This window comes from Lonchura striata, chromosome 22 (genome assembly GCF_050655825.1).
Source record: "Lonchura striata isolate lonStrDom1 chromosome 22, ASM5065582v1, whole genome shotgun sequence".
Lineage (NCBI taxonomy): Eukaryota > Metazoa > Chordata > Aves > Passeriformes > Estrildidae > Lonchura > Lonchura striata.
In genome coordinates this window covers 3,604,104-3,630,310 of record NC_140724.1, presented here as the reverse complement: position 1 = coordinate 3,630,310, position 26,207 = coordinate 3,604,104, and the positions used below count along the sequence as shown (strand labels likewise).

At 53.0% G+C, this 26,207-nt stretch overlaps 4 protein-coding genes across 5 annotated transcripts in view; 2 read left to right on the top strand and 2 right to left on the bottom strand.

The window, feature by feature from the left end:
- Positions 1 to 4,960, top strand: part of LOXL2 (lysyl oxidase like 2) — a 62,529-nt gene extending 57,569 nt beyond the window's left edge. The window contains exon 15 of the mRNA XM_077789242.2: positions 1,811 to 4,960. Coding sequence (XP_077645368.2) covers positions 1,811 to 1,890 — 80 coding nt within the window. The 3' untranslated portion in view covers positions 1,891 to 4,960. The remainder of the gene's footprint in view (positions 1 to 1,810) is intronic.
- R3HCC1 (R3H domain and coiled-coil containing 1) lies at positions 3,513 to 16,155 on the bottom strand. Of its 2 annotated transcripts, none has more exons than XM_085559192.1 (8): positions 16,042 to 16,155; positions 14,242 to 14,366; positions 13,259 to 13,396; positions 10,873 to 12,718; positions 9,160 to 9,332; positions 6,632 to 6,702; positions 5,313 to 5,408; positions 3,513 to 3,742 (listed from the first exon to the last, which is right to left on the bottom strand). In XM_085559192.1, exons 2-8 carry the CDS (start codon positions 14,334 to 14,336, stop codon positions 3,594 to 3,596), a joined length of 2,568 nt encoding a protein of 855 aa, XP_085415318.1. In that variant the 5' UTR covers positions 14,337 to 14,366; positions 16,042 to 16,155; the 3' UTR covers positions 3,513 to 3,593. The 2 variants fall into 2 exon arrangements, with proteins under 2 accessions (XP_085415318.1, XP_085415319.1); XM_085559193.1 differs by having other exon boundaries at positions 15,988 to 16,113.
- Positions 15,590 to 19,873, top strand: LOC144247738 (uncharacterized). The gene is made up of 3 exons (XM_085559224.1): positions 15,590 to 16,606; positions 17,366 to 17,525; positions 18,254 to 19,873. The coding sequence occupies exon 1, from the start codon at positions 15,632 to 15,634 to the stop codon at positions 16,565 to 16,567; it is 936 nt and encodes a 311-aa protein (XP_085415350.1). The 5' UTR covers positions 15,590 to 15,631; the 3' UTR covers positions 16,568 to 16,606; positions 17,366 to 17,525; positions 18,254 to 19,873.
- Positions 19,874 to 20,810: 937 nt separating this feature from the next.
- On the bottom strand, positions 20,811 to 26,205 carry LOC110480328 (D(1) dopamine receptor-like). The gene has a single exon (XM_085559222.1). The coding sequence runs from the start codon at positions 22,753 to 22,755 to the stop codon at positions 21,478 to 21,480; it is 1,278 nt and encodes a 425-aa protein (XP_085415348.1). The 5' UTR covers positions 22,756 to 26,205; the 3' UTR covers positions 20,811 to 21,477.
- Positions 26,206 to 26,207: the final 2 nt, after the last annotated feature.

Here is a 26,207-nt window from a genome sequence, read left to right as displayed (position 1 = left end):
AATTAACACAACTCCCTGCCCAGCTCCAAGTAAAACCAGCTCTGAAAATTCCCTTCTCCAAGGAATGTTTTTCCTGGAAAAAAAAAAAAAAAAATCCACATAACCACTAATTTTTCTCATTATTTTGTTGGGATTTTTGCAGAAAATTCTCATCTTGTGTGTCACATTTCAGACTGTGACCTAGTTCAGGAAAGTGAAACCCGTTCCAGCTGTGGCACAGGCTCTGCAGCCGAGCTGGGAGACATTCCTGGTTAAAAAACAACGGTTTTAACTTTCACTTTGTCCTAATTAGAGAGAAATTAGGGTTTGGTTCTGCTTCAGAGCAGAGCCCTCACACCCTCACAGGCCTTGCTGGGCCTCACTTCATTTTTTAAGCACCAAACCAGTGAAATTTGGGTAATTCAGTCTTGCAAATCCACATCCAGCCCTCCTGGGGACTCCTGGCTGTGCTGTCAGGGCAAGATTTAATTAAAACTTCATTTAATTAACCCCAAGCCTTTAAAACCTTCATTTCCAGGGCGCTGGTTTCACCCAATCCGTGTTCCCCAAGTGCTTTTCCCTCTCCCAAGGATTTTTCCCTGCTCACCCTGTGCTTTCCTGGTGTTCCCAAGGGTTTTTCCCTCTCCTGGTGATCCCAAATGTTTTCCCTATGCTCTCCCACTGATCCTGATTTATTAAAAAAATCCCAAGTGTTTTTCCTGTGCTCTTCCCAAGTGCCATCCCCATGCTCTGCCCCTGTTCCCAAGGGTTTTTCCCCATGTTCCCAAGATTTTCCCCATGCTCTCCCTGTTTTCCCAAGGGTTTTTCCCTCTCCCAGTGTCCTGAAGAGTTTTTCCCTCTCCCACTACTCCAAGTGTTTTCCCATGTTCTCCCCATGTTCCCAAGGGGTTTCCCCATGCTCTCCCTGTTTTCCCAATGGTTTTTCCCCATGTTCCCAAGGTTTTCCCCATGTTCCCAAGGGTTTTCCAAGGTTTTCCCCCTGCTTTCCCTGTGTTCCCAAGTGTTTCCCCATGCTCTCCGTTTTCCCAAGGATTTTTCCCCATGTTCCCAAGGGTTTTCCCCTCTCCCAGTGTCCTGAAGAGTTTTTCCCTCTCCCAGTATTCCAAGTGTTTTCCCATGTTCCCAAGGGTTTTTCCTCAAGCTCTCCCTGTGCTCCCAAGTGTTTCCCCATGCTCTCCCTGTTTTCCCAAGGGTTTTCCCCATGTTCCCAAGGGTTTTTCCTCAAGCTCTCCCTGCGTTCCCAAGGGTTTTCCCCATGCTCTCCCCATGTTCCCAAGGGTTTTCCCTATGCTCTCCCTGTGTTCCCAAGGTTTTCCCCATGTTCCCAAGGGTTTTCCCAAGGGTTTCCCCATGCTCTCCCTGTGTTCCCAAGGGTTTTCCCCATGTTCCCAAGGGTTTTCCCAAGGTTTTCCCCATGCTCTCCCCGTGTTCCCAAGGTTTTCCCCCTGCTCTCCCCGTGTTTCCAAGGCTTTTCCCCATGTTCCCAAGGGTTTTCCCAAGGGTTTCCCCATGCTCTCCCCATGTTCCCAAGGTTTTCCCCATGTTCCCAAGGGTTTTCCCAAGGGTTTCCCCCTGCTCTCCCCGTGTTCCCAAGGTTTTCCCCATGTTCCCAAGGGTTTTCCCAAGGGTTTCCCCCTGCTCTCCCCGTGTTCCCAAGGCTTTTCCCCATGTTCCCAAGGTTTTCCCCATGTTCCCAAGGGTTTTCCCCATGTTCCCAAGGGTTTTCCCAAGGTTTTCCCCCTGCTCTCCCCGTGTTCCCAAGGCTTTTCCCTCCCCTGCTCACGCCCTGCTCCTCCCGTGGCCTCTCCAGGTGGTTCCTTCAGCGAGGAGACGGAGCAGAAGTTCGACCACTTCAGGGGACTCACAAATAACAACGTGTCTGCCCGGTAGAATTCCCACTAATTTAAGGAAGCCAGGACTCCTGCTCCGGCCCTTCCCGAACCACTGCACCCCAGGAAATCCAGCCTCCACCAAAACTCTGAATTCCGGGTGAATCATTCCTGAAGAAGCCTCTCCCTCCCCAGTTTAGGTGCTCAGGCCACCCCTCGGTGCCTCCTGCAATTCCAGCTCTCCTCAGCTCCAGCTCTCCACCATTCCAAAGATTCCTCCCACATTTTGCAGCACTCCTCTCCTCAGGTTGGGTGCCAACCACCCCGAAGTGCCTTCATCCTTCATTTCCAAGGCATTATTTGGGAATTTTCAGCTCTTTTCCACTCCCGTTTGTGCTGCTGCTTCCTGCACTCCTCCTCAGCACTGACTCCGTTTAGCAAGGAAATAAAAGGAAATTTTTGTTTTTTTTTTTAAAAAAAAAGGAGCAGCTTTTTGTGAGCAGAACAGTGTAAAGCTGAATTTAATACTGCAGTGAAACACTTGGATCCAACGCTCCGGAGGGGAGCAAACAGCAGAACGTGGAAATTTCACAGGGAATTTCACGTGGAATTTCACAGGGAATCTCACAGGGAATCAAAGCTCCCTGAAGCAACCCCTCAGCACCCAGAACTCTGCAGATTCCCAAGGATGAGGCCTCTGGGTTGGGAATTCCCATCCCACAGGGATCCTCCAGCCACCAGCTGCTGTGCCCATCCCTCCTGCCTGGATATTCCATCTTTTTTTTTCCAAGGATGAATTATCCTGGTGCACCTCGCAGAGGGAATTTCTGCCTCTGTGGGAATTCCCAGTTCTCCTCTGTTTGTTTGAGGACACACTTTGCTACAGAGCTCCAATAAAAACCTTTTCCCTGGAAAAAGAAAAAAATCACTTTAGAAGGCCTTGGTGTATTTCTCCTCAGAATTCCTGGAAGTTTGGGGGTTTTCTGCCTCTCCTACAATCAAAATTACCTGGAATTCCAGCTGATTCCACAGGGATTCCAACTGGCTGCAAACTTCCCCCAAACCCCAGCTCACAGGGATGTTTGTGAGGCTTAAAAATGCAGAAATATTTTGAGTATTTGTCATTTCTCCAGCTGGCAAAGGGTTTTAACCTCCTGGCAATTGGAAAATTCCAGTTCTCCCTCAGAATTCCAGACTGGAGCACCAGCAGAGCTTGGCATGGGGGTGAAAAGCTCATTTTAAACCCAGCTCTGGGCACATCAACACAGGCAAATTCTGGAGGTTTTTTTTTCCCTAATGAGCAGATCCCAACTTTCCTCACCAACAGGGAAGTTCAGGCTCTTGAAACTCTATAAATAAGGAAAGAATTCCCTAAAACTTGAATTCACTGCCTGTCAGTTTTCTGAACAACATTACAACAAACGTGGAACAGATTTTTGAACTCCTGCCCTTGTTTAGAGTTGAATTTTGGCCCCCAAAAAATTCTGATTTTCTTACTCTTAATGCCTACTTTTTGTTGGAAAACAGAGCAGGAATAAGGAATAAAGAAACCACCTCGTTCCTGCAGGCGAACAAAGAATTCCAGCGCTTCCCAGGGCTCCAAAAACAAAAACAACCCAACAAGAATTCCCATTCCCAACTTTCCCAAGCTGATCCATAAAGGAACACCCCCGTGGCGCTGCCTGCTCTGCATGCATTTAATAGCACAGCCATGCTCATCTTTACAGCCTTTTTTTGGGGTTTTTTGGGGGGTTTTTTTGGGAATTATTCCTCCTGATCCAAGGATTCTGGCTGGAAAACTTCAGTCCCTGTGGGCTCGTGCTGCCTGTGCCTCCAGCCCAGGGCGTGGGACACGAGTCTCCTGGCCACCGCCGTGTCCGTCTGCGGCCTCTCCTTCCCCAGCTGCAGCAATTCTAGGGAAAAAATTGGGAAAAATGGGAAAAAACTTACCCAGCTACGCCTTGGTCAAGGAGAAATTCGTGGTTAAATCCCAAAAAAATCAGCTTTTTTTTCCCCGCTGTTTTATTCGTTTATCGACATCAAATCTTTCCGTCTCAGTAGATAAATTGTTTGGTTTTTTTTTTTTTTTTAGGATGGAATTCCACGGTTTTCAGTGGGATTGTTTGGTCACCATAAAGGTTGAGGGTTCTTCTGCTGTGTGGAAAAATCCAGGAATTCTTCCTGGTCAAATTCCCAACATCCCATCCCTGTGAATTGGCAAAATTCCCAGCATCCCATCCCTTTCCATGCAAACCCAGGCAATTTATCCATTTATCCAACTGAAATGCCTCAAAACCAGCTGCCAAAATCCTTGGAAAACAGCAAGGAAAATTAAAAAAAAAAATAAATTCTGCATTTTAAATTATATCTAAATATTTCAGATTATTTGGGAAGCCCCTTGGTCAGTGCCTTCCATTTTTTTCTGGATTGCTGCAATTCCATCTGCAAGGAAATCCACCAAAATTTCACCAAGCTCACAATAATTTGGGGATTAATTAATCAATTATTCATCAATTTGAAGTTGTTATCTACACAGCAAGGGGGGACTTTGTTTTTCCAGAAGTTTCATTCATTAAAGAAAAACAAAACATAATTTAAAAAAAATTAAAAAGAGACACTATCAGCTAATTCAAATCCAAATTTGCGTTTGGAAAATAATAAATTGAAACTGGATACCAACAGGATTTATATTTAATTATTCTATTTAATTATTAATTAATTAATAATAAGTTAAAAATAATTATATTTTCATTTAACATGATTCAGAATAGTGGATAAATGAAAAAACAGATGAAGGGGAGATGCAAATAAAGCAAATTTTTGGATGTTTCCTTTAAATGCAGCAGTGCTGAAACTCAGGAATTGGTCGCTGTGACAGTGTCCCTTTAAAGCATTAAAATTGGAATTTATTCTGACTGCAGTGAGCTGGAAAATCCCAGGAATTGTTGGTTCAGAGTCTCTGCTGCTGCTTTGCTTTCCTGTGGCAACTGGACCTGATCAATCTGATTGAAAGGCAATGAAATCAATCAATCAATCAATCAATCAATAATCAATCAATGGTAATCAATCCACTGATGTTCATGGCTCAGCTTCACCATTTCTCCTTCCTGAATAAAATTATCCAACCACAAGATTGGGTTTGTCTCCTTTGGATTGCCAGGGGGAGAGGGAAGAAGAAAATTCCTGGGGAATCGGATGCTTTGCCTCCCAAAAAAAATCCCAATTCCAGCACAACCCTTCCCTTCCAACTGCACCACAAAAAAATAAAAAATAAACTTAAATCTGAATTCCAGCGAAATTCCACAGCACAGCTCAGTGCCAGGAATCCATCCAAACCCCAACCGGACAAACAACTGGTCCTGGATAGGAATTTGTCACCTGGAGCAGTCGGGAGCGGGAAATCCAAGAAAACTGGGGGGAATTTGGGGAATTTGGGAATTTGGAAATTTGGGAATTGGGGAATTTGGGAATTTGGGAGCTTACTTGGTCTCTGGAGCGCCTTGAGCTTGGCCTGCTTGGAGGCGTGGATCAGGGGCCGGATCCTCAGGCAGGGGTAACGGCGGCCCAGGGCCTGCGACGCTGCAGGGACAAAAGGGCCGGAATTACCCCAAAAATCAGATTATGGAACCCTGGGAATAGGGAATGTTCCTCTGCCCGTCCTATTCATCCTGCTTGGGACGCTGCATTAACCCCAAAAATCAGATTATGGAACCCTGGGAATGCTCATCCTGCTTGGGACGCTGTGCAAGGAACACAAAGTGCTGGGATTAACCCCAAAAATCAGATTATGGAACCCTGGGAATAGGGAATGTTCCACTGCCCGTCCTATTCATCCTGCTTGGGATGCTGCAGGGACAAAAGGGCCGTAATTAACCCCAAAAATCAGATTATGGAAACCTGGGAATGCTCACCCTGCTTGGGACGCTGTGCAAGGAACAAAAGGGTCAGAATTAAACCCAAAAATCAGATTATGGAACCCTGGGAATAGGGAATATTCCACTGCCCGTCCTATTCATCCTGCTTGGGATATGCTGCGGGGAACCCAAAGTGCCAGAATTAACCCCAAAAACCATATTATTAGATTGTAATCAAATTACTATCAGATAATAACATATTTATATTAATATATAATATTATAATATATAAAATGTCATAATACATGTAATATATATAATATAAATATATAATATATAAATAATACATTATTATTATATTATAAGCAATAATAATAAATATTTTATATATTATATCTCATTTATATATAATATATATTATATTTTTATATATTATCATAAATTTTATATTATATATTATATAATATTATACATAATATATATTTATATTTATAAATACATAATTAGATTATTATCAGATTCTATGTTGGTACAGGGAATATTCCTCTGCCCGTCCTATTCATCCTGCTTGGGACGCTGCAAGGAACACAAAGGGCTGGAATTAACCCCCAAAAAAATCAGATTATTAGATTATAACCCTATCATTATCAGATAATAATCTATTTATATAAATATATTCTATCTAATATAAATATATAATAATATATAACATGTAATCATATATAATATATATCATATAAATCCCACTGCAAACTGGTTCAGTTTGCAGTGGGATTTATATGATATATATTATACATTATTACATTATATATATATTACATATATATATAATATAATATTAATAATGCATTAATTATTGTAATATTAATTGATATAATATATTAATAATATTTATGATTACTGGGAAGGGGCTGGGAGCTCTGGGTGCCTCCATCCCACCCCAAATACCTGCGGAGAGGCTGGAGAAGATTCCCAGGGCGTGGGTATCATCCACCCACTGGATTTTGAAGCCGCCCTCGCTGCAAGAAAAAGGAATAATTTTAATTAAAGCCAAGAAAAACGAAGCCCCAATAACACCCAGCAGCCCCACGAGGGGTTTTCAGTGTTTTTTGGTGTTTCCCAAAACATCATTCCCATTTTAAACAGGGGAAAAGGGCAGGAAAAGAGGGAAAAGGGATATGAAATGTGCCCTTTTCGAGGCCACAATGTGAAATTACCCCAAAATTCTGCTTTTCTTCTCAAGCCCAACCTCCGTTTCAGGGGTTGGCTCCCAGCACCAAAATATTGACATTTCTGCAGTTTTTCCCAGGCACAAAAATAAAAAACAAGGGATTTATGAAGTGTTTTTGGGGTGAAATCTCATAAAGAGACTTAAAACCAGGATTAAATTGCAGGAAAAGCCCCTTTGAGGCACAGAGAGGTGAGATTAAAATCCACAAATTTGGAATAAAGCTGGGCTTTAAAGCCCTTTTCAGGCACACAGAGGTGAAACTAAAATCCAGAATTTGGGTGCCAGAGCCCTGGAGTAAAGCTGAGCCTTAAATCAGGATTAAACTGCAGGAAAAGCCCCTTTGAGGCACACAGAGGTGAAACTAAAATCCAGAATTTGGGTGCCAGAGCCCTGGAGTAAAACTGAGCCTTAAATCAGGATTAAACTGCAGGAAAAGCCCCTATGAGCCACACAGAGGTGAAACTAAAATCCACAAATTTGGAATAAAGCTGGGCTTCAAACCAGGATTAAAGTGCAGGAAAAGCCCCTTTGAGGCACACAGAGGTGAAATTAAAATCCACAAATTTGAAATAAATATGGGCTTTAAACCAGGATTAAAGTGCAGGAAAAGCCCCTTTGAGGCACACAGAGGTGAAACTAAAATCCACAAATTTGGAATAAAACTGGGCTTTAAACCAGGATTAAAGTGCAGGAAAAGCCCCTTTGAGGCACAGAGAGGTGAGATTAAATTCCACAAATTTGGAATAAAGCTGGGCTTTAAACCAGGATTAAAGTGCAGGAAAAGCCCCTTTGAGGCACAGAGAGGTGAGATTAAATTCCACAAATTTGGAATAAAGCTGGGCTTTAAACCAGGATTAAAGTGCAGGAAAAGCCCCTTTGATGCACAGAGAGGTGAAATTAAAATCCACAAATTTGGAATAAAGCTGGGCTTTAAAGCCCCTTTCAGGCACACAGAGGTGAAACTAAAATCCAGAATTTGGGTGCCAGAGCCCTGGAGAAAAGCTGGGCTTTAAACCAGGATTAAAGTGCAGGAAAAGCCCCTTTGAGGCACACAGAGGTGAGATTAAATTCCACTAATTCGGAATAAATCTGGGCTTTAAACCAGGATTAAAGTGCAGGAAAAGCCCCTTTGAGGCACACAGAGGTGAGATTAAATTCCACTAATTCGGAATAAATCTGGGCTTTAAACCAGGATTAAAGTGCAGGAAAAGCCCCTTTTGAGGCACACAGAGGTGAGATTGAATTCCACTAATTTGGAATAAAGCTGGGCTTTAAACCAGGATTAAAGTGCAGGAAAAGCCCCTTTGAGGCACACAGAGGTGAGATTAAATTCCACTAATTCGGAATAAATCTGGGCTTTAAACCAGGATTAAAGTGCAGGAAAAGCCCCTTTTGAGGCACACAGAGGTGAGATTAAATTCCACTAATTTGGAATAAAGCTGGGCTTTAAACCAGGATTAAAGTGCAGGAAAAGCCCCTTTGAGGCACACAGAGGTGAGATTAAATTCCACTAATTTGGAATAAAGCTGGGCTTTAAACCAGGATTAAAGTGCAGGAAAAGCCCCTTTGAGGCACACAGAGGTGAAATTAAAATCCACAAATTTGGAATAAAGCTGGGCTTTAAAGCCCCTTTGAGGCACACAGAGATGAAACTAAAATCCAGAATTTGGGTGCCAGAGCCCTGGAGTAAAGCTGAGCCTTAAATCAGGATTAAACTGCAGGAAAAGCCCCTATGAGCCACACAGAGGTGAAACTAAAATCCACAAATTTGGAATAAAGCTGGGCTTTAAACCAGGATTAAACTGCAGGAAAAGCCCCTTTGAGGCACACAGAGGTGAGATTAAATTCCACAAATCTGGAATAAAGCTGGGCTTTAAATCAGGATTAAACTGCAGGAAAAGCCCCTTTGATGCACACAGAGGTGAGATTAAATTCCACAAATTTGGATTAAACCTGGGCTTCAAAGCAGGATTAAAGTGCAGGAAAAGCCCCTTTGATGCACAGAGAGGTGAGATTAAATTCCACAAATCTGGAATAAAGCTGGGCTTTAAACCAGGATTAAAGTGCAGGAAAAGCCCCTTTGATGCACAGAGAGGTGAGATTAAATTCCACTAATTTGGAATAAAGCTGGGCTTTAAACCAGGATTAAAGTGCAGGAAAAGCCCCTTTGAGGCACCCAGAGGGGAAGGTGAAACTCCAGTCCAGGACCGCGCTCCCTGCCCTGCTCACTCCCGGCGTGGCTCACTGGAAATCGGAGAACATTCCCATCAGATCCTCGGTGTTCAGCGAGGAGGGGAAGTCGTAGATCTCGGTGACGTGGCCCAAGTCCCCCTCGCTGAGCTGGACCTCTCCGTAGCTGGAATAATCCACGCTGATCCTCTCGATGCTGATGTCCTTCAGCGTCAGGTTCCCGACGATCTGGGAAGATCCAAAGCGAGGATTGAAAAAGGAAAGCACGAGCCAGGCTGGAGCTTCACCCCCTCGGAGGCCAATCCTCACCTCGGCCACTGCAACCCCACCTGACCGCCCAGGACACGGAATCTCCTCCAGGGAGAGATTCCCTCCATCCAGGACACGGAATCTCCACCCAGGACACAGAATCTCCTCCAGGGAGAGATTCCCTCCACCCAGGACACGGAATCTCCTCCAGGGAGAGATTCCCTCCACCCAGGACACGGAATCTCCTCCAGGGAGAGATTCCCTCCACCCAGAACATGTAATCTCCTCCAGGGAGAGATTCCCTCCACCGAGAACATGGAATCCCCTCCCAGGACATGGAATCTCCTCCAGGGAGAGATTCCCTCCACCCAGGACACGGAATCTCCACCCAGAACATGGAATCTCCTCCAGGGAGAGATTCCCTCCATCCAGGACATGGAACCTCCACCCAGAACATGGAATCTCCTCCAGGGAGAGATCCCCTCCGCCCAGGACACGGAATCTCCTCCAGGGAGAGATTCCCTCCACCGAGAACATGGAATCCCCTCCCAGGACATGGAATCTCCTCCAGGGAGAGATTCCCTCCACCCAGGGAGCAATTCCCTCCACTGAGAACATGGAATCCCCTCCCAGAACATGGAATCTCCTCCAGGGAGAGATTCCCTCCATCCAGAACATGGAATCTCCTTCAGGGAGCAATTCCCTCCACCCAGGACATGGAATCTCCTCCAGGGAGAGATTCCCTCCACCCAGGACACGGAATCTCCACCCAGGACATGGAATCTCCTGCAGGGAGAGATTCCCTCCACCCAGAACATGGAATCTCCTCCAGGGAACAATTCCCTCCACCCAGAACATGGAATCTCCTCCAGGGAGAGATTCCCTCCATCCAGGACATGGAATCTCCTCCCAGAACATGGAATCTCCTCCAGGGAGAGATTCCCTCCATCCAGGACATGGAACCTCCACCCAGAACATGGAATCTCCTCCAGGGAGAGATTCCCTCCATCCAGGACATGGAATCTCCTCCAGGGAGAGATTCCCTCCATCCAGGACATGGAATCTCCTCCCAGGACACGGAATCTCCACCCAGGACACGGAATCTCCTCCAGGGAGAGATTCCCTCCACCCAGAACACGGAATCTCCACCCAGAACATGGAATCTCCTCCAGGGAGAGATTCCCTCCATCCAGGACACGGAATCTCCACCCAGGACACGGAATCTCCTCCAGGGAGAGATTCCCTCCATCCAGGGAGCAATTCCCTCCACCCAGAACATGGAATCTCCTCCCAGAACATGGAATCTCCTCCAGGGAGCAATTCCCTCCACCCAGAACATGGAATCTCCTGCAGGGAGAGATTCCCTCCACCCAGGACATGGAATCTCCTCCAGGGAGCAATTCCCTCCACCCAAGGAACAATTCCCTCCACCCAGAACATGGAATCTCCTCCCAGAACATGGAATCTCCTCCAGGGAGCAATTCCTCCCCCTCTCTCCCCAGATCTTCCCTCAAGTCACCTCTGCCAGGAGCTCTGCTGTGCAGTCGTCCTCGAGGCCGCTCTGCCTTGTCCCCTCCCTGTCCCCTGCAGCCGAATCCAGGCCCCTCCACAGCGCCTCGGCCACATCCGAGCGTTCCTTGTCCTCCTCTTCCTCCCCGGGCGCCTTCCTGCCGCAGATCCGCCCGGGAGCGCCGGGATCTTCACCACGGAGCAGCTCAGGAGCAGCCAGAGCCTCGCCTGGGCCTTCCAGAACCTTCTGGAGGGGTTTCTGCTCCACCTGGCCAGCGCCGGGGCTGCCCAGCTCACCGAGATCACCCCGGCCCTCCTCGGCATTCCTGGAACCCGGCTCTGCCGGCGGGGATCGGCTCCTGCTGCTCTCCAGGGTCTGCGTTTCCAGCAGTGGGGACTCTGCCAGGGCTGGGTCTGTCACTGCCACGGGCTGGGCTGGCCCACGCTGGGCTCTCGTGGTCACCTCTGCCCCAGCCTGGGCTCTCGTGGTCACCTCTGCCCCAGCCTGGTCTCTCGTGGTCAGCTCTGCCCCAGCCTGGTCTCTCGTGGTCAGATCTGCCCCAGGCTGGGCTCTCGTGGTCAGATCTGCCCCAGGCTGGGCTCTCGTGGTCAGATCTGCCCCACGCTGGGCTCTCGTGGTCAGCTCTGTCCCACGCTGGGCTCTCGTGGTCAGCTCTGCCCCAGGCTGGGCTCTCGTGGTCAGATCTGCCCCAGGCTGGGCTCTCGTGGTCAGCTCTGCCCCAGCCTGGGCTCTCGTGGTCAGCTCTGCCCCAGGCTGGGCTCTCGTGGTCAGCTCTGGCCCACGCTGGGCTCTCGTGGTCAGCTCTGCCCCAGCCTGGGCTCTCGTGGTCAGATCTGCCCCAGGCTGGGCTCTCGTGGTCAGCTCTGGCCCAGGTTGGGCTCTCGTGGTCAGATCTGCCCCAGGCTGGGCTCTCGTGGTCAGATCTGTCCCGGGTTGGTCTCTCGTGGTCAGATCTGTCCCGGGTTGGTCTCTCGTGGTCAGATCTGTCCCGGGTTGGTCTCTCGTGGTCAGATCTGTCCCGGGTTGGTCTCTCATGGTCAGATCTGTCCCGGGTTGGTCTCTCGTGGTCAGATCTGTCCCGGGTTGGTCTCTCGTGGTCAGATCTGTCCCAGGTTGGTCTCTCGCAGTCACCTCTGTCACACCCAGCTCTGTCCTGCTGCCACCGTGGTTCTCCGAAGGGCTGGAGCTTTTCCCACGCTCCGACCCTCCGGAATCCCGCCTGGATTGCTTCTCCTCCTGCAGCTGGCCCTGGACTTCGCTGCCCTCTGGAACGGCGGCGCTGGCGTGGCTGGACTCCTGCTCTGCTGCTTCGGGTGGGTGCTCACTGTGTGCAGCAGTCGGGGAATGGGAACAGTCCTTATCCCGGCTTTCCTGCTCGCAGGAATCGTGGCTATTCCCTGAATCCTTAGGCACCTTCTCATCACACAGAGGATGCTCAGCGCTGCCTTTTCCTGGCACATCCTCAGGCTCCTGCTGCTTCCCGGGGCCGCCCCCAGCACTGCCCAGCTCCTGCTGGGCGTCCCGGCTGGAATTCCTGGGGCAGTTTTCACCTCCAGGCGCCGCATCCCCGTCGGGCTCTGCCTCCCTCTCCCTCCAATTGGCCTTTTTCCTCTGCGAGATCCCTTTGGGCACGTACGGGGCTTTGTCTGGCTTCCTCCTGGGCGGCCTGGTGATCCTGCCCGAGCCCACGGGGGCGCGGGGCCCGTCCCCGTGGGTGTCCCCGGGGTGCCGCAGCCGGGCCCCGCGGCCGCCCCGGCCCCAGGGCTGCGCCGCGCCCCGCGGCCGGCCCGCGCCGCTCCCGGGCTTTTGGTCGCTCGAGGTCTCGCTGGGAAGCCTGGGATGGCGAGAGGGGAGCAGGGGGAAACCCAGGGATGTGGGGTTTGCCAGAGGAAAAGGAGGAGCGAATTCCCCCAGGGAAAATCTCCTTAGGGTCTGGGAGGTGCCACTGGTAATGGAGACTTCAATGGGACACGGTGGCTTTGTGCCCGATCCGAGGGCTGGAGCCTGGCTGAGCCAGGCTGGGAGAGCTGGGAATGCTCCAGGGAGAGCTCAGAGCCCCTTCCAGAGCCTGGAGGGGCTCCAGGAGAGCTGGAGAGGGATTTGGACAAGGGATGGAGGGACAGGACACAGGGAATGGCTCCCACTGCCAGAGAGCAGGGATGGATGGGATTTTGGGAAGGAACTCCTGGCTGTGAGGGCGGTGAGTGGCTGGGACGGAATTCCCAGAGCAGCTGTGGCTGCCCCTGGATCCCTGGAGGTGTCCAAGGAGCAGCCCGGGACAGTGGGAGGCGTCCCCAGAAGGTGACAAAGGTTGGCACTGGGATGAGTTTCGGGTCCCTTCCAAACCATTCCAGGGTTCCGTGGCACGGCTCACCTGACGGCCGAGTGACAAATGACCGTCCTCCTCCTCCAGCCCTCTCCCACCGAGAAGCTGCTGAGCAATTCCATGTTTTCCACCGTGCGGTGGATCAGGTACCTGAGGCGGCTGGACAGGGGCGGGAACAGCAGCACTCTGAAAGGAGAGAGAGCACCAGAAACGTGCAGGAAGGGATGGGAATGCTGGAAAAATTTAACCCCAGCACGGGATTTAAATCAGAAAAAAAGCCAAGCTGGACTTGATGATATTATACAGAGCATTTATGCCTTCCCACATACATTTTACACATCAAATGGAGAGCGGGGAGGCTGGGAATGCCTGACCCCCAAGACCTTTCCTGGACTCTCATTCCTGCTGTATCCGTATGGGAAGCACCAGCAGAAAGCTGCTTTTGATCCCCTCCCTCCCAGGCTGAGTCTAATTTCATTTCTCTCTTAATATCTCTCTTATTCCGCAACATTTCTAAATGGATATTTATCTCAAAATTTATATACAAATATATACTACATAAACCTTCTGTCAAACTTCAAAATTTCTCTACAAATCCATTTCCCACACGGAAACCGGGAATAAACCAAGAATGGATAAATAAACTCCACGCTCAATGTCACTGCTGCCACACGGTTGACAACAGCACACGGAATTTCTCTGCCAAACATTTTATAAAAAAAAAAAGAGCACCGATACAAATATTTAAGGTCATGACAGGCCGGCAGGGAGCTCAGCTCAGCGTTGCCACCCGGGATTGGGCTCCAAAGGTCGCTGGATTTGGGAACAGATCCAGGTGGAGCCAGGATGAGCAGTGAAAAGCACCAGGGGCCCAAAGCCCAGCCTGAAGGCGTGACCGGGAGAGGAGATCCCAGCACGTGGATCTCCACATCCAGACCCCAAACGCTGCCGTTTTCACCCCAGAAAAACGACAAAAACCACGAGCCCGAAGTGTCCGGGCAGCCGCGGGTCCTGCCCGGGCCGGGACCCACCGCTGGTGCTGCCCCTGCTCCAGGAACTGCTGCAGCTCCTCCGCGATCCTGCCCACGAACTCATCCTCGCTGGGCGACAGGAAAACGCCGTCCATGGAGCGCAGAGCCAGCGCGGAGAGGGGCGGCTGCGGGGACAGGGACACGCGTGGGGACAGGGACACGCGTGGGGACAGGGACACGCGTGGAGGGAGGGACACGCGTGGAGGGACAGGGACACGCGTGGGGGGACAGGGACACGCGGGGAGGGACAGGGACACGCGTGGGGACAGGGACACGCGTGGGGGGACAGGGACACGCGTGGAGAGGGGGACACGCGTGGGGGACAGGGACACGCGTGGGGGGACAGGGACACGCGTGGAGGGACAGGGACACGCGTGGGGGGACAGAGACACGGGTGGGGGGACAGGGACACGCGTGGGGACAGGGACACGCGTGGGGAGAGGGACACGTGTGGGGGGACAGGGACACGCGTGGGGGGACAGGGACACGCGTGGGGGGACAGGGACACGCGTGGGGGGACAGGGACACGCGTGGGGACAGGGACACGCGTGGAGAGAGGGACACATGTGGGGGGACAGGGACACGCGTGGGGACAGGGACACGCGTGGAGGGAGGGACACGTGTGGGGGGACAGGGACACGCGTGGAGGGACAGGGACACGCGTGGGGGGACAGGGACACGCGTGGAGGGACAGGGACACGCGTGGAGGGAGGGACACGCGTGGGGGGACGGGGACACGGGTGGGGGAACAGGGACACGCGTGGGGGGACAGGGACACGCGTGGAGAGAGGGACACGCGTGGAGGGACAGGGACACGCGTGGGGGGACAGGGACATGTGTGGACAGACAGGGACACGCGTGGGGACAGGGACACACGTGGGGGGACAGGGACACGCGTGGGGGTACAGGGACACGCGGGGAGGGACAGGGACACACGTGGGGGGACAGGGACACACGTGGGGGGACAGGGACACACGTGGGGGGACAGGGACACGCATGGGGGGACAGGGACACGCATGGGGGGACAGGGACATGCGTGGGGGGACAGGGACACACGTGGGGGGACAGGGACACACGTGGTGGGACAGGGACACGCATGGGGGGACAGGGACACGCGTGGAGGGAGGGACACGCGTGGAGAGAGGGACACGCGTGGAGAGAGGGACACGCGGGGAGGGAGGGACAGGGACACGCGGGGAGGGACAGGGACACGCGTGGGGGGACAGAGACACGCGTGGAGGGAGGGACAGGGACACGTGTGGAGGGAGGGACACGCGTGGGGGGACAGGGACACGCGTGGAGAGAGCGACACGCGGGGAGGGAGGGACAGGGACACGCGGGGAGGGACAGGGACACGCGTGGGGTGTGGAACAGCCACAAACCCCCGCCCATGGGCGCCCAGCATCCCCTACAAATCTCCCCCGCCGCTCCGCTGGCTCCGTCTGCACCCCGCCACCCCCTGCCCTGGGCATCCCCAAATCCCTCCCCGCCCTGGGAATCCCAATTTCCCGCTAGCCTGGGCATCCCCAGCACCTCCGCATCCCCCTGTCCCCCTTTCCAGGGCGCCCCCAGCCCCCCATCCCGCTCCTGCATCCCCCTGCCGCCCCTCTCCCAGCGCAGCCCCAGCGCCACGTGCTGCCTCCTGTCCCCATCATCATCCTCCTCCTCCTCATCACCACCCCAACCCCGAGCCCCCATCGCCCCCATCCCCGCACCCCCGGCCCCCCGCGCCCCCCGGCCCCGCACCCCGGGGTCCCCCCGGCTCCTCCCGCCCGCTCCGGGGTCCCCCCGCGCCCGCACCGCCAGGCCCGGCCGAGCAGCGGATCCGGTGCGGCGCCTGCGCCCGGCCCCGGCTCCTCCCGCCCGGCCCCGGCTCCTCCTCCTCGGTCCCGGCTCCTCCCGCCCGGTCCCGGCTCCTCCTCCTCGGTCCCGGCTCCTCCCGCCCGGTCCCGGCTCCTCCCGCCCGGTCCCGGCTCCTCCCGCCCGGTCCCGGCTCCTCCTCCTCGGTCCCGGCTCCTCCCGCTCTGTCCCGGCTCCTCCCGCTCAATCCCGGCTCCTCCCGTCCCGTCCCGGCTCCTCCTCCTCGATCCCGGCTCCTCCTCCTCGATCCCGGCTCCTCCCGCTCAATCCCGGCTCCTCCTCCTCGGTCCCGGCTCCTCCTCCTCAATCCCGGCTCCTCCCGCCCGGTCCCGGCTCCTCCCGCTCTGTCCCGGCTCCTCCTCCTCGGTCCCGGCTCCTCCTCCTCGGCCCCGGCTCCTCCCGCTCCTCCCGGCTCCTCCTGCCCTGTCCTGGATCGTCCCGCCCCGTCCCGGCTCCTCCCGCCTGATCGCGGCTTTTCCGTGCCCGTCTCGGCTCGTCCCGCTTGGTCCGGGCTCCTCTCGGCCTGTCCTGACTCTTCTCCCTCGTCCCAGTTCCGTCCCTCTCCATCCCAGTTCCGTCCCTCTCCATTCCCAGTTCCGTCCCTCTCCATCCCAGTTCCGTCCCTCTCCATTCCCGGTTCCGTCCCTCTCCATCCCAGTTCCGTCCCTCTCCATTCCCGGTTCCGTCCCTCTCCATTCCCGGTTCCGTCCCTCTCCATTCCCAGTTCCGTCCCTCTCCATCCCAGTTCCGTCCCTCTCCATCCCAATTCTGTCCCTCTCCATTCCCGGTTCCGTCCCTCTCCATTCCCAGTTCTGTCCCTCTCTATTCCCAATTCTGTCCCTCTCCATTCCCAGTTCCGTCCCTCTCCATTCCCAATTCTGTCCCTCTCCATCCCAGTTCTGTCCCTCTCCATCCCAGTTCTGTCCCTCTCCATCCCAGTTCCATCCCTGCAATTCCAGCTGGGAAAGCAGCACAATTCCACATCACCTGCACAGGGTTAATTCCCACACTGTCCCAGCCTGCCCCAGCCTAGATCATTAAAATCACGGAATGCTTTGGATTAGGAGGAATCTCCGATTTGTCTCCTCTATCTGCTGACTTCCACGTGGATTTGATGCTTTTCTTCCTTTCCCTCTTTTGCAAATATCACTTTTCTCAGGCCTCTCTGCTCCTCACCCAAAAAAACCCCAGAACCTGTCCCCAGGTCCCCATGGCACATCCAGAGCTCCAGAAGTGACCTGGGGGGTTTTTTTTGGGATTACAGAGCAGGATCAGGCACAAATCCTGCCCCAGACTGGAATAATTCCACCCACCTGAGTGTGGAATTTGGAATGGGAGAAGAGGAGGAAGATGCTTCCTGGTGGGATTACAGAGGAATCCTGTGCAGGAAAAAAAAGGGAAAAGGAGGCACATCCCGCAGCCAGGTAAACAAGGGGGGCCTGTGCCAAAGGCAGCCCCAGTTTGGAGCTGCTCCCGTTTCCCAGTTTGCCCCAGGAATGTCTGTAACCCACTGGGATTCCTGCCAGGGCCCGGCAGCTTTCGGGCTGGCTCTGTCACCACCTGGTCCCTCCTGCTGCCGGGCCCTGGCTGCTGCGTCAGAGTGACAGTAAAAGGGTTTTTAAATCGTGGGGATTTAGGGTTAACAGGAAAATTAAGCTTAGTTGGCCCTGGAAAAATAAACACCCTGAGCACATGGAGAACTTGTACTTGCTAGAACTGCACCTGTACATGGTAAATGATATAATTGTTAGATGGGGTGATTGTTTAGTAATTGAATGTAATTACTGTTTAATCATAAGTATAATCATGAGAAACTGTGGTCAGGGGACCTAAGATCACGAGAAACTCATGTCAATGTATACAATAGAACAATATAAGTTTAATAATTAATATGTAAGTTATATAAGGACAGAATATAAAATATGTTCAGCTCGAAAGCCGTGTCGGAGTCAGATTTGGGTCTGCACCCCTGATTCCCAGAGCTCTCGATAAAAGCACCTGCAGATAAAATCACACCTGTGTGCTCCTGAACACTAACAAGAGCTGCTGCAGGACAGCGCAGCAAGAATTAAACACACTCATGTCATTAAATAATTAAACACAGGACACAAAAAAGGGTCACTTCGCTCTCTCTGCTGTCTCTCCTTTGCAGGTTCACCCTGTTCATCACGGGCACACCGAGCTGGCTGGTTTCCCCCAATCCTTTACAAACCCCAGAATTCTGCCACAAGTATCAAGAAACTTCCAAAACGGTTTTGGGAAAAGCTGGGCGCTCCCATTCCCTCCTGCTGCCAAGCCAGGAGTTCCAAGCACCCCGCAACACCTGGAATTATAAATATGATCAACGTTACAGCAGCGTTCAGATTAACTCAGTCATTTGAGGGGTTCCAGGTTATCACTCCAATCTCAGACCAACAATTCCTTCTCTAAATTAGCCTGAAAAACCTCGGGATTGCTTTGGATTGCCCCAAAATCCTCCTGGCTGTCCCACAGGGAGATGTCGTGGATGCTGCGGAATCCTGTCCCAGAAAAATCCCGGGAGGGCTCTGCTCCCCTGGGCTCTATTTCATTACCAGCGGTGCTCTGTAATTAGCCCTGGGCTCTCTAATTAGCGCTGGCTGATTTCTCCCTTTGTTTGCCGGGGAGGGGGAGCTGAGGATGTCTGCGATTCCCGGGGATGAGCCGGGTTTAACCAGGCAGGGACCAAAAATCCTTCAAAAGTCACGGTCAGGGCAGGGATGGAGCCCGGGCGCTGCTCCTGACCCCTGGGATGGGACAGAAACTTCCAGAGGGTGAAAATGAGGCGGCTCCGGAGGAGGATCCGCAATGAAATGGAGGAGGAAGGGAATTGGAGGGAGAATAAAGCAAAAAGGGATGGAACAGCCTCGGGACAGGAGGATCTGGAGCAGCAGAAACCAGGAGAGTGTTGAGGATTTTCTCCTGCTCCCTCATTCCAAAGGCTCCAAACATCCAGAGGCAAAACCACGGCTTTGATCCTGCCAGGAGCCCTCAGCCGGGCAATCCCAGCTCCTTCCCAGGGCCAGAGCGGAATTTCAGCCACCAAATCCTTCCTGCCACAGCTCCAGACACTCCAGACATGGATCTGCTCCCAAAAACTGTGCCCAGCTCCAGGGAAGGTGGCCAGACCTGGAGGACAGGGAGAGCCAGAGCTGAGCCCAGGAGAGTTATCCCGGGAAATCCATGGAATTCCTGAGGACAGGGACAGCCAGAGCTGAGCCCAGGAGAGATATCCTGAGAAATCCATGGAATTCCTGAGGACAGGGACAGCCAGAGCTGAGCCCAGGGGCGTTATCCCGGGAAATCCATGGAATTCCTGAGGACAGGGACAGCCAGAGCTGAGCCCAGGAGAGTTATCCTGAGAAATCCATGGAATTCCTGAGGACAGGGACAGCCAGAGCTGAGCCCAGGGGTGTTATCATGAGAAATCCATGGAATTCCTGAGGACAGGGACAGCCAGAGCTGAGCCCAGGAGAGTTATCCTGAGAAATCCATGGAATTCCTGAGGACAGGGACAGCCAGAGCTGAGCCCAGGGGCGTTATCATGAGAAATCCATGGAATTCCTGAGGACAGGGACAGCCAGAGCTGAGCCCAGGAGAGTTATCCTGAGAAATCCATGGAATTCCTGAGGACAGGGACAGCCAGAGCTGAGCCCAGGGGCGTTATCCCGGGAATTCCATCACCTCCTTCCCACATAATCCACTGGTTTTCCATGGCTGGAGGTGCCACACAGCCCAGCACGGCCCCACCGAGCTCCAGCCAGGATTGCCAGCAGCAGTTGGCAACCATGGAGCAGCTGGATTTGGCCAACATCTGTCCAGCAGCCCTGGGCCAGTGAACAGCTGGATTTGGCCAGCGCCCACCCAGCAGCCCTGGGCCAGTGAACAGCTGGATTTGGCCAACATCTGTCCAGCAGCTCTGGGCCAGTGAACAGCTGGATTTGGCCAGCGCCCACCCAGCAGCCTCGGGCCAGTGAACAGCTGGATTTGGCCAACATCTGTCCAGCAGCCTCGGGCCAGTGAACAGCTGGATTTGGCCAGCGCCCACCCAGCAGCCTCGGGCTGGTGGCCACAGGACAAAGGCAGTGGCCAAAGGCGCCTGTCCCCTCAGGCACAGCTGGGTTTTCACTTCCTGGCCAGGGAGAGGCTCAGGAGACCCAACCATCTCTGCCCTCTCAGCTGAAGGCACTGGGAAAGAGGAATTCCAGGAATTCCGGCCCTGCCATTTCCATCTTTTGCACAAAGTGAGGTTTTCTCCCCATGGGTGAACTGGAGAAAGCAGCAACGCAAATCCCCGCTGACGCTGTTGAGGCAGGACGGGAATGAAGAGACTGAGTCAGAGTAAAACTCTGATTTATTTCAAAATGCATCACTCTCCACACAGAGCTTTGTCCAGGCTAATTCCATTGATCCTGAAGGGAAAACAACCCACACCATTGGTGCACAGTGCATGTTAGAACTTAACTATAAACAATGTGAACCACGAGGAGATAAAACCTCTTATTTGCATTCTTTTCCAACAGATTCCCAGCTTCTGCCTGCTTAGAAACTTTTCGTTTCTCTCTTTGACTGAATCTGAGATCCACACCCTGCTGCCCACCTGGGCTGGGGCCAAAAATCCAGAAAAAAAGCCAGGGGCCTCATAAAATCGGGGCAGCTGGCTGGACAGAACGCACATCCAGTCAATATAATTAATGCAACATTCTCCATTTATTTGAGAGAAGATGGAAGTTTTTATAAGCTTCTACATAGTTTACAAAGGCACTCTCATTGGCAAGCCAACATTGTTTGTCTTTGTCTTAAGGTGGCCTAAACCTCCCACTATAAACCTGTGCTGCTTCACACCCAGACAGCCCAGTGCTCCCCATCACACCTTAATACAATTTCTAACTGTCACAAACTCTTAATTTCTGTGCCACAAACTCTTAATTTCTAACAGTGCCACAAACTCTTAATTTCTGTGTCACAAACTCTTAATTTCTAACTGTGCCATAAACTCTTAACTTCTAACAGTGCCACAAACTCTTAATTTCTGTGCCACAAACTCTTAATTTCTAACTGCGCCACAAACTCTTAATTTCTGTGTCACAAACTCTTAATTTCTGTGTCACAAACTCTTAATTTCCAACTGCGTCAGGGGCTTGGAGGCCTCACAAGGCCCAGATCTGAGGTCTAGGCTGGAGTAGCTCAAATCTCGTAACTGATGTCCTCTCTCTCTCAAAAACGCCACAAGACAGAAACACCTGGAAAACGGCTCTGGAATTCCGGCCGGGGTGGTGCAAACAGAGCGGAGCACCCCGAGTGTCCTCGGAGAAGGGGCTGGCGGGAATGCCCAGCTCCCCCTTTTCCCATCCAGGCTCAATGGAAGGCGCCGCTGGCGAGAGGGGGAATCCTCCCCGGCCAGACCGGCGTTCCACACCCAGGAAGGGCGTCCTGAGGTGGGGAGGAACCCGGAGGAACCTTCTCCAAGGCCAGCTCGTGGTTTTCCACCTGCAGCACGGCGTGGGGCAGCAGCTGGGGCGGGCTGGGGGGCTGTGGAGCCCTGGGCTCGCTGGTGTCGGGGCGGAAGGACGCCGGCTCCTTGCTGAAGGTCGCCGTCTTCTCCACGGCGCTGCCGCGGCCCAGCAGGGAGGCGAAAGCGGCGCGGAATTCGGCGTTGGAGGCGTAGACGATGGGGTTGAGGGCAGAGTTGGCCCAGCCCAGCCAGGTGAAGGCGCTGAGCACGGCCCTGCTGACGCACGGCTCGGGGGCACAGAAGGGCACCAGGCAGTTGAGCACGAAGAAGGGCAGCCAGCAGCACACGAAGACGCCCATGATGATGGAGAGCGTCTGGAGCACCTTGGTCTCCTTCCTGAGGGAGTTGTTCAGGGAGGTTTCCCGAGGGCGGCCGCTGCGCCCCGCCGGTCTCTCCAGGGAGGAGATCCTGCGGAGCTGGCGCCGGGCGATGCGGAAGAGGTGGCCGTAGGTGCCCAGCATGATGGCAACGGGGATGTAGAAGCTGACGAGGGACGAGGAGATGGCGTAGGCCCCGCTGAGGCTGGGGTCACAGCTCTCCTCCTCCGCAGAGCCGTTCAGGCCCGGCTGCTCCTGGCCGGGCGGCCCCCGGGCCCTGTGCCACCGCAGCCGCACGGGGATGAAGGAGATGAGGAGGGACAGCAGCCAAGCCACGGCGATGGTGACGAAGGCCAGGCGCCGTGTCACCCTCCTGGGGTGGAGGAAGGGGCTGGCGATGGCCCAGTAGCGCTCGACGCTGATGAGGCACAGGTGGAGGATGGAGGCCGTGCAGCACATGATGTCAAAAGCCACCCAGAGGTCACAGAAAGCCCCGAAGGGCCAGAAGCCCAGCGCGTCGCTGGCAGCTCCCCAGGGCATCACCAGGACGGCCACCAGCAGGTCGGACACGGCCAAGGACACCACGAAGAGGTTGGTGACCTTGGAGCGCAGGTGTGGGAACCGGAGCACGGCCGCGCACACCAGGGCGTTCCCCAGCAGCGTGCAGAGGATGAGGAGGGACAGGCAGGCGGCCGCCACCACCCGCAGGGACAGCGGGGACAGCCTTTGTCCTGCCCGGCTGGTGGCACCGAGCACGTCCTGCCCGTGCCCAGCTGCTCCTGCCGAGGGGTGAAACCCATCCATGGCTGCCCCGTTCGTCCCGTCCTGCCGAGGTGTCTCAGCTGCTCAAGCCTCCATCAGCATCCAGAGCCCATTTTCCCTCTTCTCTCTGCTCCCACAGAAGCTCCAAGCTGCAATCCAGCACAGGAAAAGTGGCGGAACCTCTCGCTCCTTTCCGGGATTCTGCTGACAGAATTTTTGGATTTTTGGAGCTTGGATTTTCCCTCCTGCCACCCACGCCAGTTCCCTTCCTCTGCTGCTCCCAGGAGCCAGAACTCACCCCCAGGGCTTTGCTGCAAACCTTCCTCCCTCTCCTCTCTCCTCTCTCTTCTTCACCTGCTGGCGCTCCTGCAGAATTCCCAGATCCCTTCGGTGGCCAGGCTGGGATCCGTGCCGGGAGGGGTCTGAGCTGCCTCTGCTCCCTGCTCACAGCCCCCTGCTCTTCCCCCTGCAGCCAAATCCCTCTGGGTTGGGTTTGCCTCAGGTGGGATCTGCCTCTGCCCCGGGAACGAGTGAGAATCCACAGGGTGAGTCACTGGGAATTCGGTGAGAGGGGAAATAATCATTCCAGTCAGATTGGAGGGTCCTCGACGCAAACGAGCACAGAAATTGATGGTGATTTCTGCATACAAGGTGCCTGATTTCCATGCCCAGCGCTGAGTCACAGCTCATAGATGACCCCAAACCAATCACTCCTCCCTGCCCCGAGCTGGTGCAAAACTGCCTTTTAATGTCCACTGCAGAATTCCTTCTCCAGGGGGAAAAAAAAAAAAAAAGTCAAAAAACACATCTAAAAATCCTGTACAAACCTGGAAGGTTTTTCTTTTTGAAAGTCTCGCCCGAAGCAGCCTCAGATCTTTTTTCAGCACAGGTTACCTGCAGAACCAGCGAGGATGCTGAACACCACCTGCAGAAGCTTTTTAGTCTTTAATTAATGGATTTTACTTTCAGCAAGGATGCTTCTCTTTCAAGTTCATCACGATTTCCTTAATTCCCAGTTCATTCCACATCAGCTTTCACCTCAGGGATAACTGCAAACATCAACCAGAAAGTCAAGCTCCTTTTCCAGTCAGGTGTGGCTGTGGCACTTGGGGACACGGTTTGGGGGTGGCCTTGGCAGTGCTGAGGCCACACTTGGGCTTGATGGTCAGGAGGTCTTTGCCAACCTTAACTCTAAAATTTTCTATTTTGGAGCTCCCAAAGGATTTCCTGAAGCCTCCTGGCTTGGGATGTGCCACCATGAGCTGCCACTGCCACCCTGGGCTGTGACTTACCGAGGTGACAGATCCAGTGTCACCAGGCTGGTTGTGAGATCCAGTGTCACCACAGCTCTGTGACAGGTCCAGTGTCACCACTGCCCTGTGTGACAGATCAGTGTCACCCTGCTCTGTGTGACAGATCAGTGCCACCCCTGCTGTGTGACAGGTCCAGTGTCACCCTGCTCTGTGTGTGACAGATCAATACCACCCTGCTCGGTGTGTGACAGATCCAGTGTCACCCTGCTCTGTGTGACAGATCCAGTGTCACCCCTGCTGTGTGTGACAGATCAGTGTCACCCTGCTCTGTGTGTGACAGATCCAGTGTCACCCCTGCTCTGTGTGACAGGTCCAGTGCCACCCTGCTGTGTGTGACAGATCAATACCACCCTGCTGTGTGTGACAGATCAATACCACCCTGCTGTGTGTGACAGATCAGTGTCACCCTGCTCTGTGTGACAGATCAGTGCCACCCCTGCTGTGTGACAGATCCAGTGTCACCCTGCTCTGTGTGTGACAGATCAGTGCCACCCCTGCTGTGTGACAGATCCAGTGTCACCCTGCTCTGTGTGTGACAGATCAGTGTCACCCCTGCTGTGTGTGACAGATCAGTGTCACCCTGCTCTGTGTGACAGATCCAGTGTCACCCCTGCTGTGTGTGACAGATCCAGTGCCACCCCTGCTCTGTGTGACAGGTCCAGTGTCACCCCTGCTGTGTGTGACAGATCCAGTGCCACCCCTGCTGTGTGTGACAGGTCCAGTGTCACCCTGCTCTGTGTGACAGGTCCAGTGTCACCCTGCTGTGTGTGACAGATCAGTGTCACCCTGCCCTGTGTGACAGGTCCAGTGTCACCCCTGCTGTGTGTGACAGATCAGTGTCACCCTGCCCTGTGTGACAGATCAGTGTCACCCTGCTCTGTGTGTGACAGATCAGTGTCACCCTGCTCTGTGTGTGACAGGTCCAGTGTCACCCTGCTCTGTGTGACAGGGCCAGTGTCACCCTGCTCTGTGTGACAGGTCCATGTCACCCTGCTCTGTGTGTGACAGGTCCAGTGTCACCCTGCTGTGTGACAGATCAGTGTCACCCTGCTCTGTGTGACAGATCCAGTGTCACCACTGCCACAAACCAAACCCAGCAGCTCCTCCTGGGAGAGATCGGATCGGATCAGACCAGATCGGATCGGATCAGACCCGATCAGATCAATCTCCTCCCTGAGGAAGCTGCATTATTTGATCACCAACAGTTCAGCAGCTATTTTTTTCCAGGCTCAAGTTAAGCACTATTTTAAACAGCTCTCAGCATGAAAAGATTCCAGTTTGGTGGCAACTCAGCTCCAAGTTTTTATATTTAATTTCCTCACCCAGTAAGAGGCCGCCCTTGATTTCCTTTCCCTGCTGTCTCACCAAAATATCCTGAAAATTCTCCATTCAGGCACCCTGATTGCATCCCCCACTCTGCATCAAAGGCAGAAAATTACCAGCCACTCCAAATAAAGCAGCAGCTGCTCGGGTTTAACTCCTCAGTGCCACTTCCAGCACGGCTGGTGCATCCCAGGAGTACAGGGGAGTGTTTATTCCTGCAGGAATCCCTCCACATCTCCAGGGACGGGACAAGTTCTGAGATCAGGGGAGAAAGGAGGAGGAGTCAGACTTGAAAAACAAAAATCCAGGTTGTAGGTGAGACCTGAGCCCCGTAAAAAATCCACGGGAGCTCTCCAGGGATCAAACAAACCTCAGCCAGAGGGAACAGCATCAACAGCCTGGGGATTCCAGGTTTAGGCATTGTGGTTTTAGAAAGAAATTTGGTTTTTTATACACCAGGCCACTCAATTTACATCGATTTTCTTCAGGCAGAGGGAAAACCAGTACCAGGTTAATTACAATTAGAACAAGAAGCTGGGTAAGACCTGCCCCAAAATCAGAATTAGGAATTGTCCGGTACAAAACCAAAGGGTTCATTAGAAGAGATTTCCTTTTCTCCATGGGCAAAGGGCTGTGACTGTGAGCCTTCAAAGTGCAGGTTTGAGGTGCAGAGTGATAAAAAAGAAGGGGAAAGATCAGGAAAAACAGGAATTGTGTCCAAAATGACACCAGGCATGAAGGTAGTGCCACCCAAAAAGCAGCAGAGCCTGCTCAGGAAAAACAGACAAATTATTAAACATGGTAATATTTAATAATTGGCTTTTAAAACCCAGGGTAACGTCTGGTGGAGCAGTTGCT

Excerpts from the sequence above, each read along its gene's own strand:
- R3HCC1 (XM_085559192.1), bottom strand. The coding sequence starts at position 14,336 with ATGGACGGCGTTTTCCTGTCGCCCAGCGAGGATGAGTTCGTGGGCAGG. Across the intron at positions 5,409-6,631 it reads CTTCTCCAGCCTCTCCGCAG|CGTCGCAGGCCCTGGGCCGC; the intron begins GTATTTGGGGTG and ends TTGTCCCTGCAG. Across the intron at positions 3,743-5,312 it reads CAAGGCGCTCCAGAGACCAA|AATTGCTGCAGCTGGGGAAG; the intron begins GTAAGCTCCCAA and ends TTTTTTCCCTAG.
- LOC144247738 (XM_085559224.1), top strand. The coding sequence starts at position 15,632 with ATGGGCGCCCAGCATCCCCTACAAATCTCCCCCGCCGCTCCGCTGGCT.
- LOC110480328 (XM_085559222.1), bottom strand. The coding sequence starts at position 22,755 with ATGGATGGGTTTCACCCCTCGGCAGGAGCAGCTGGGCACGGGCAGGAC.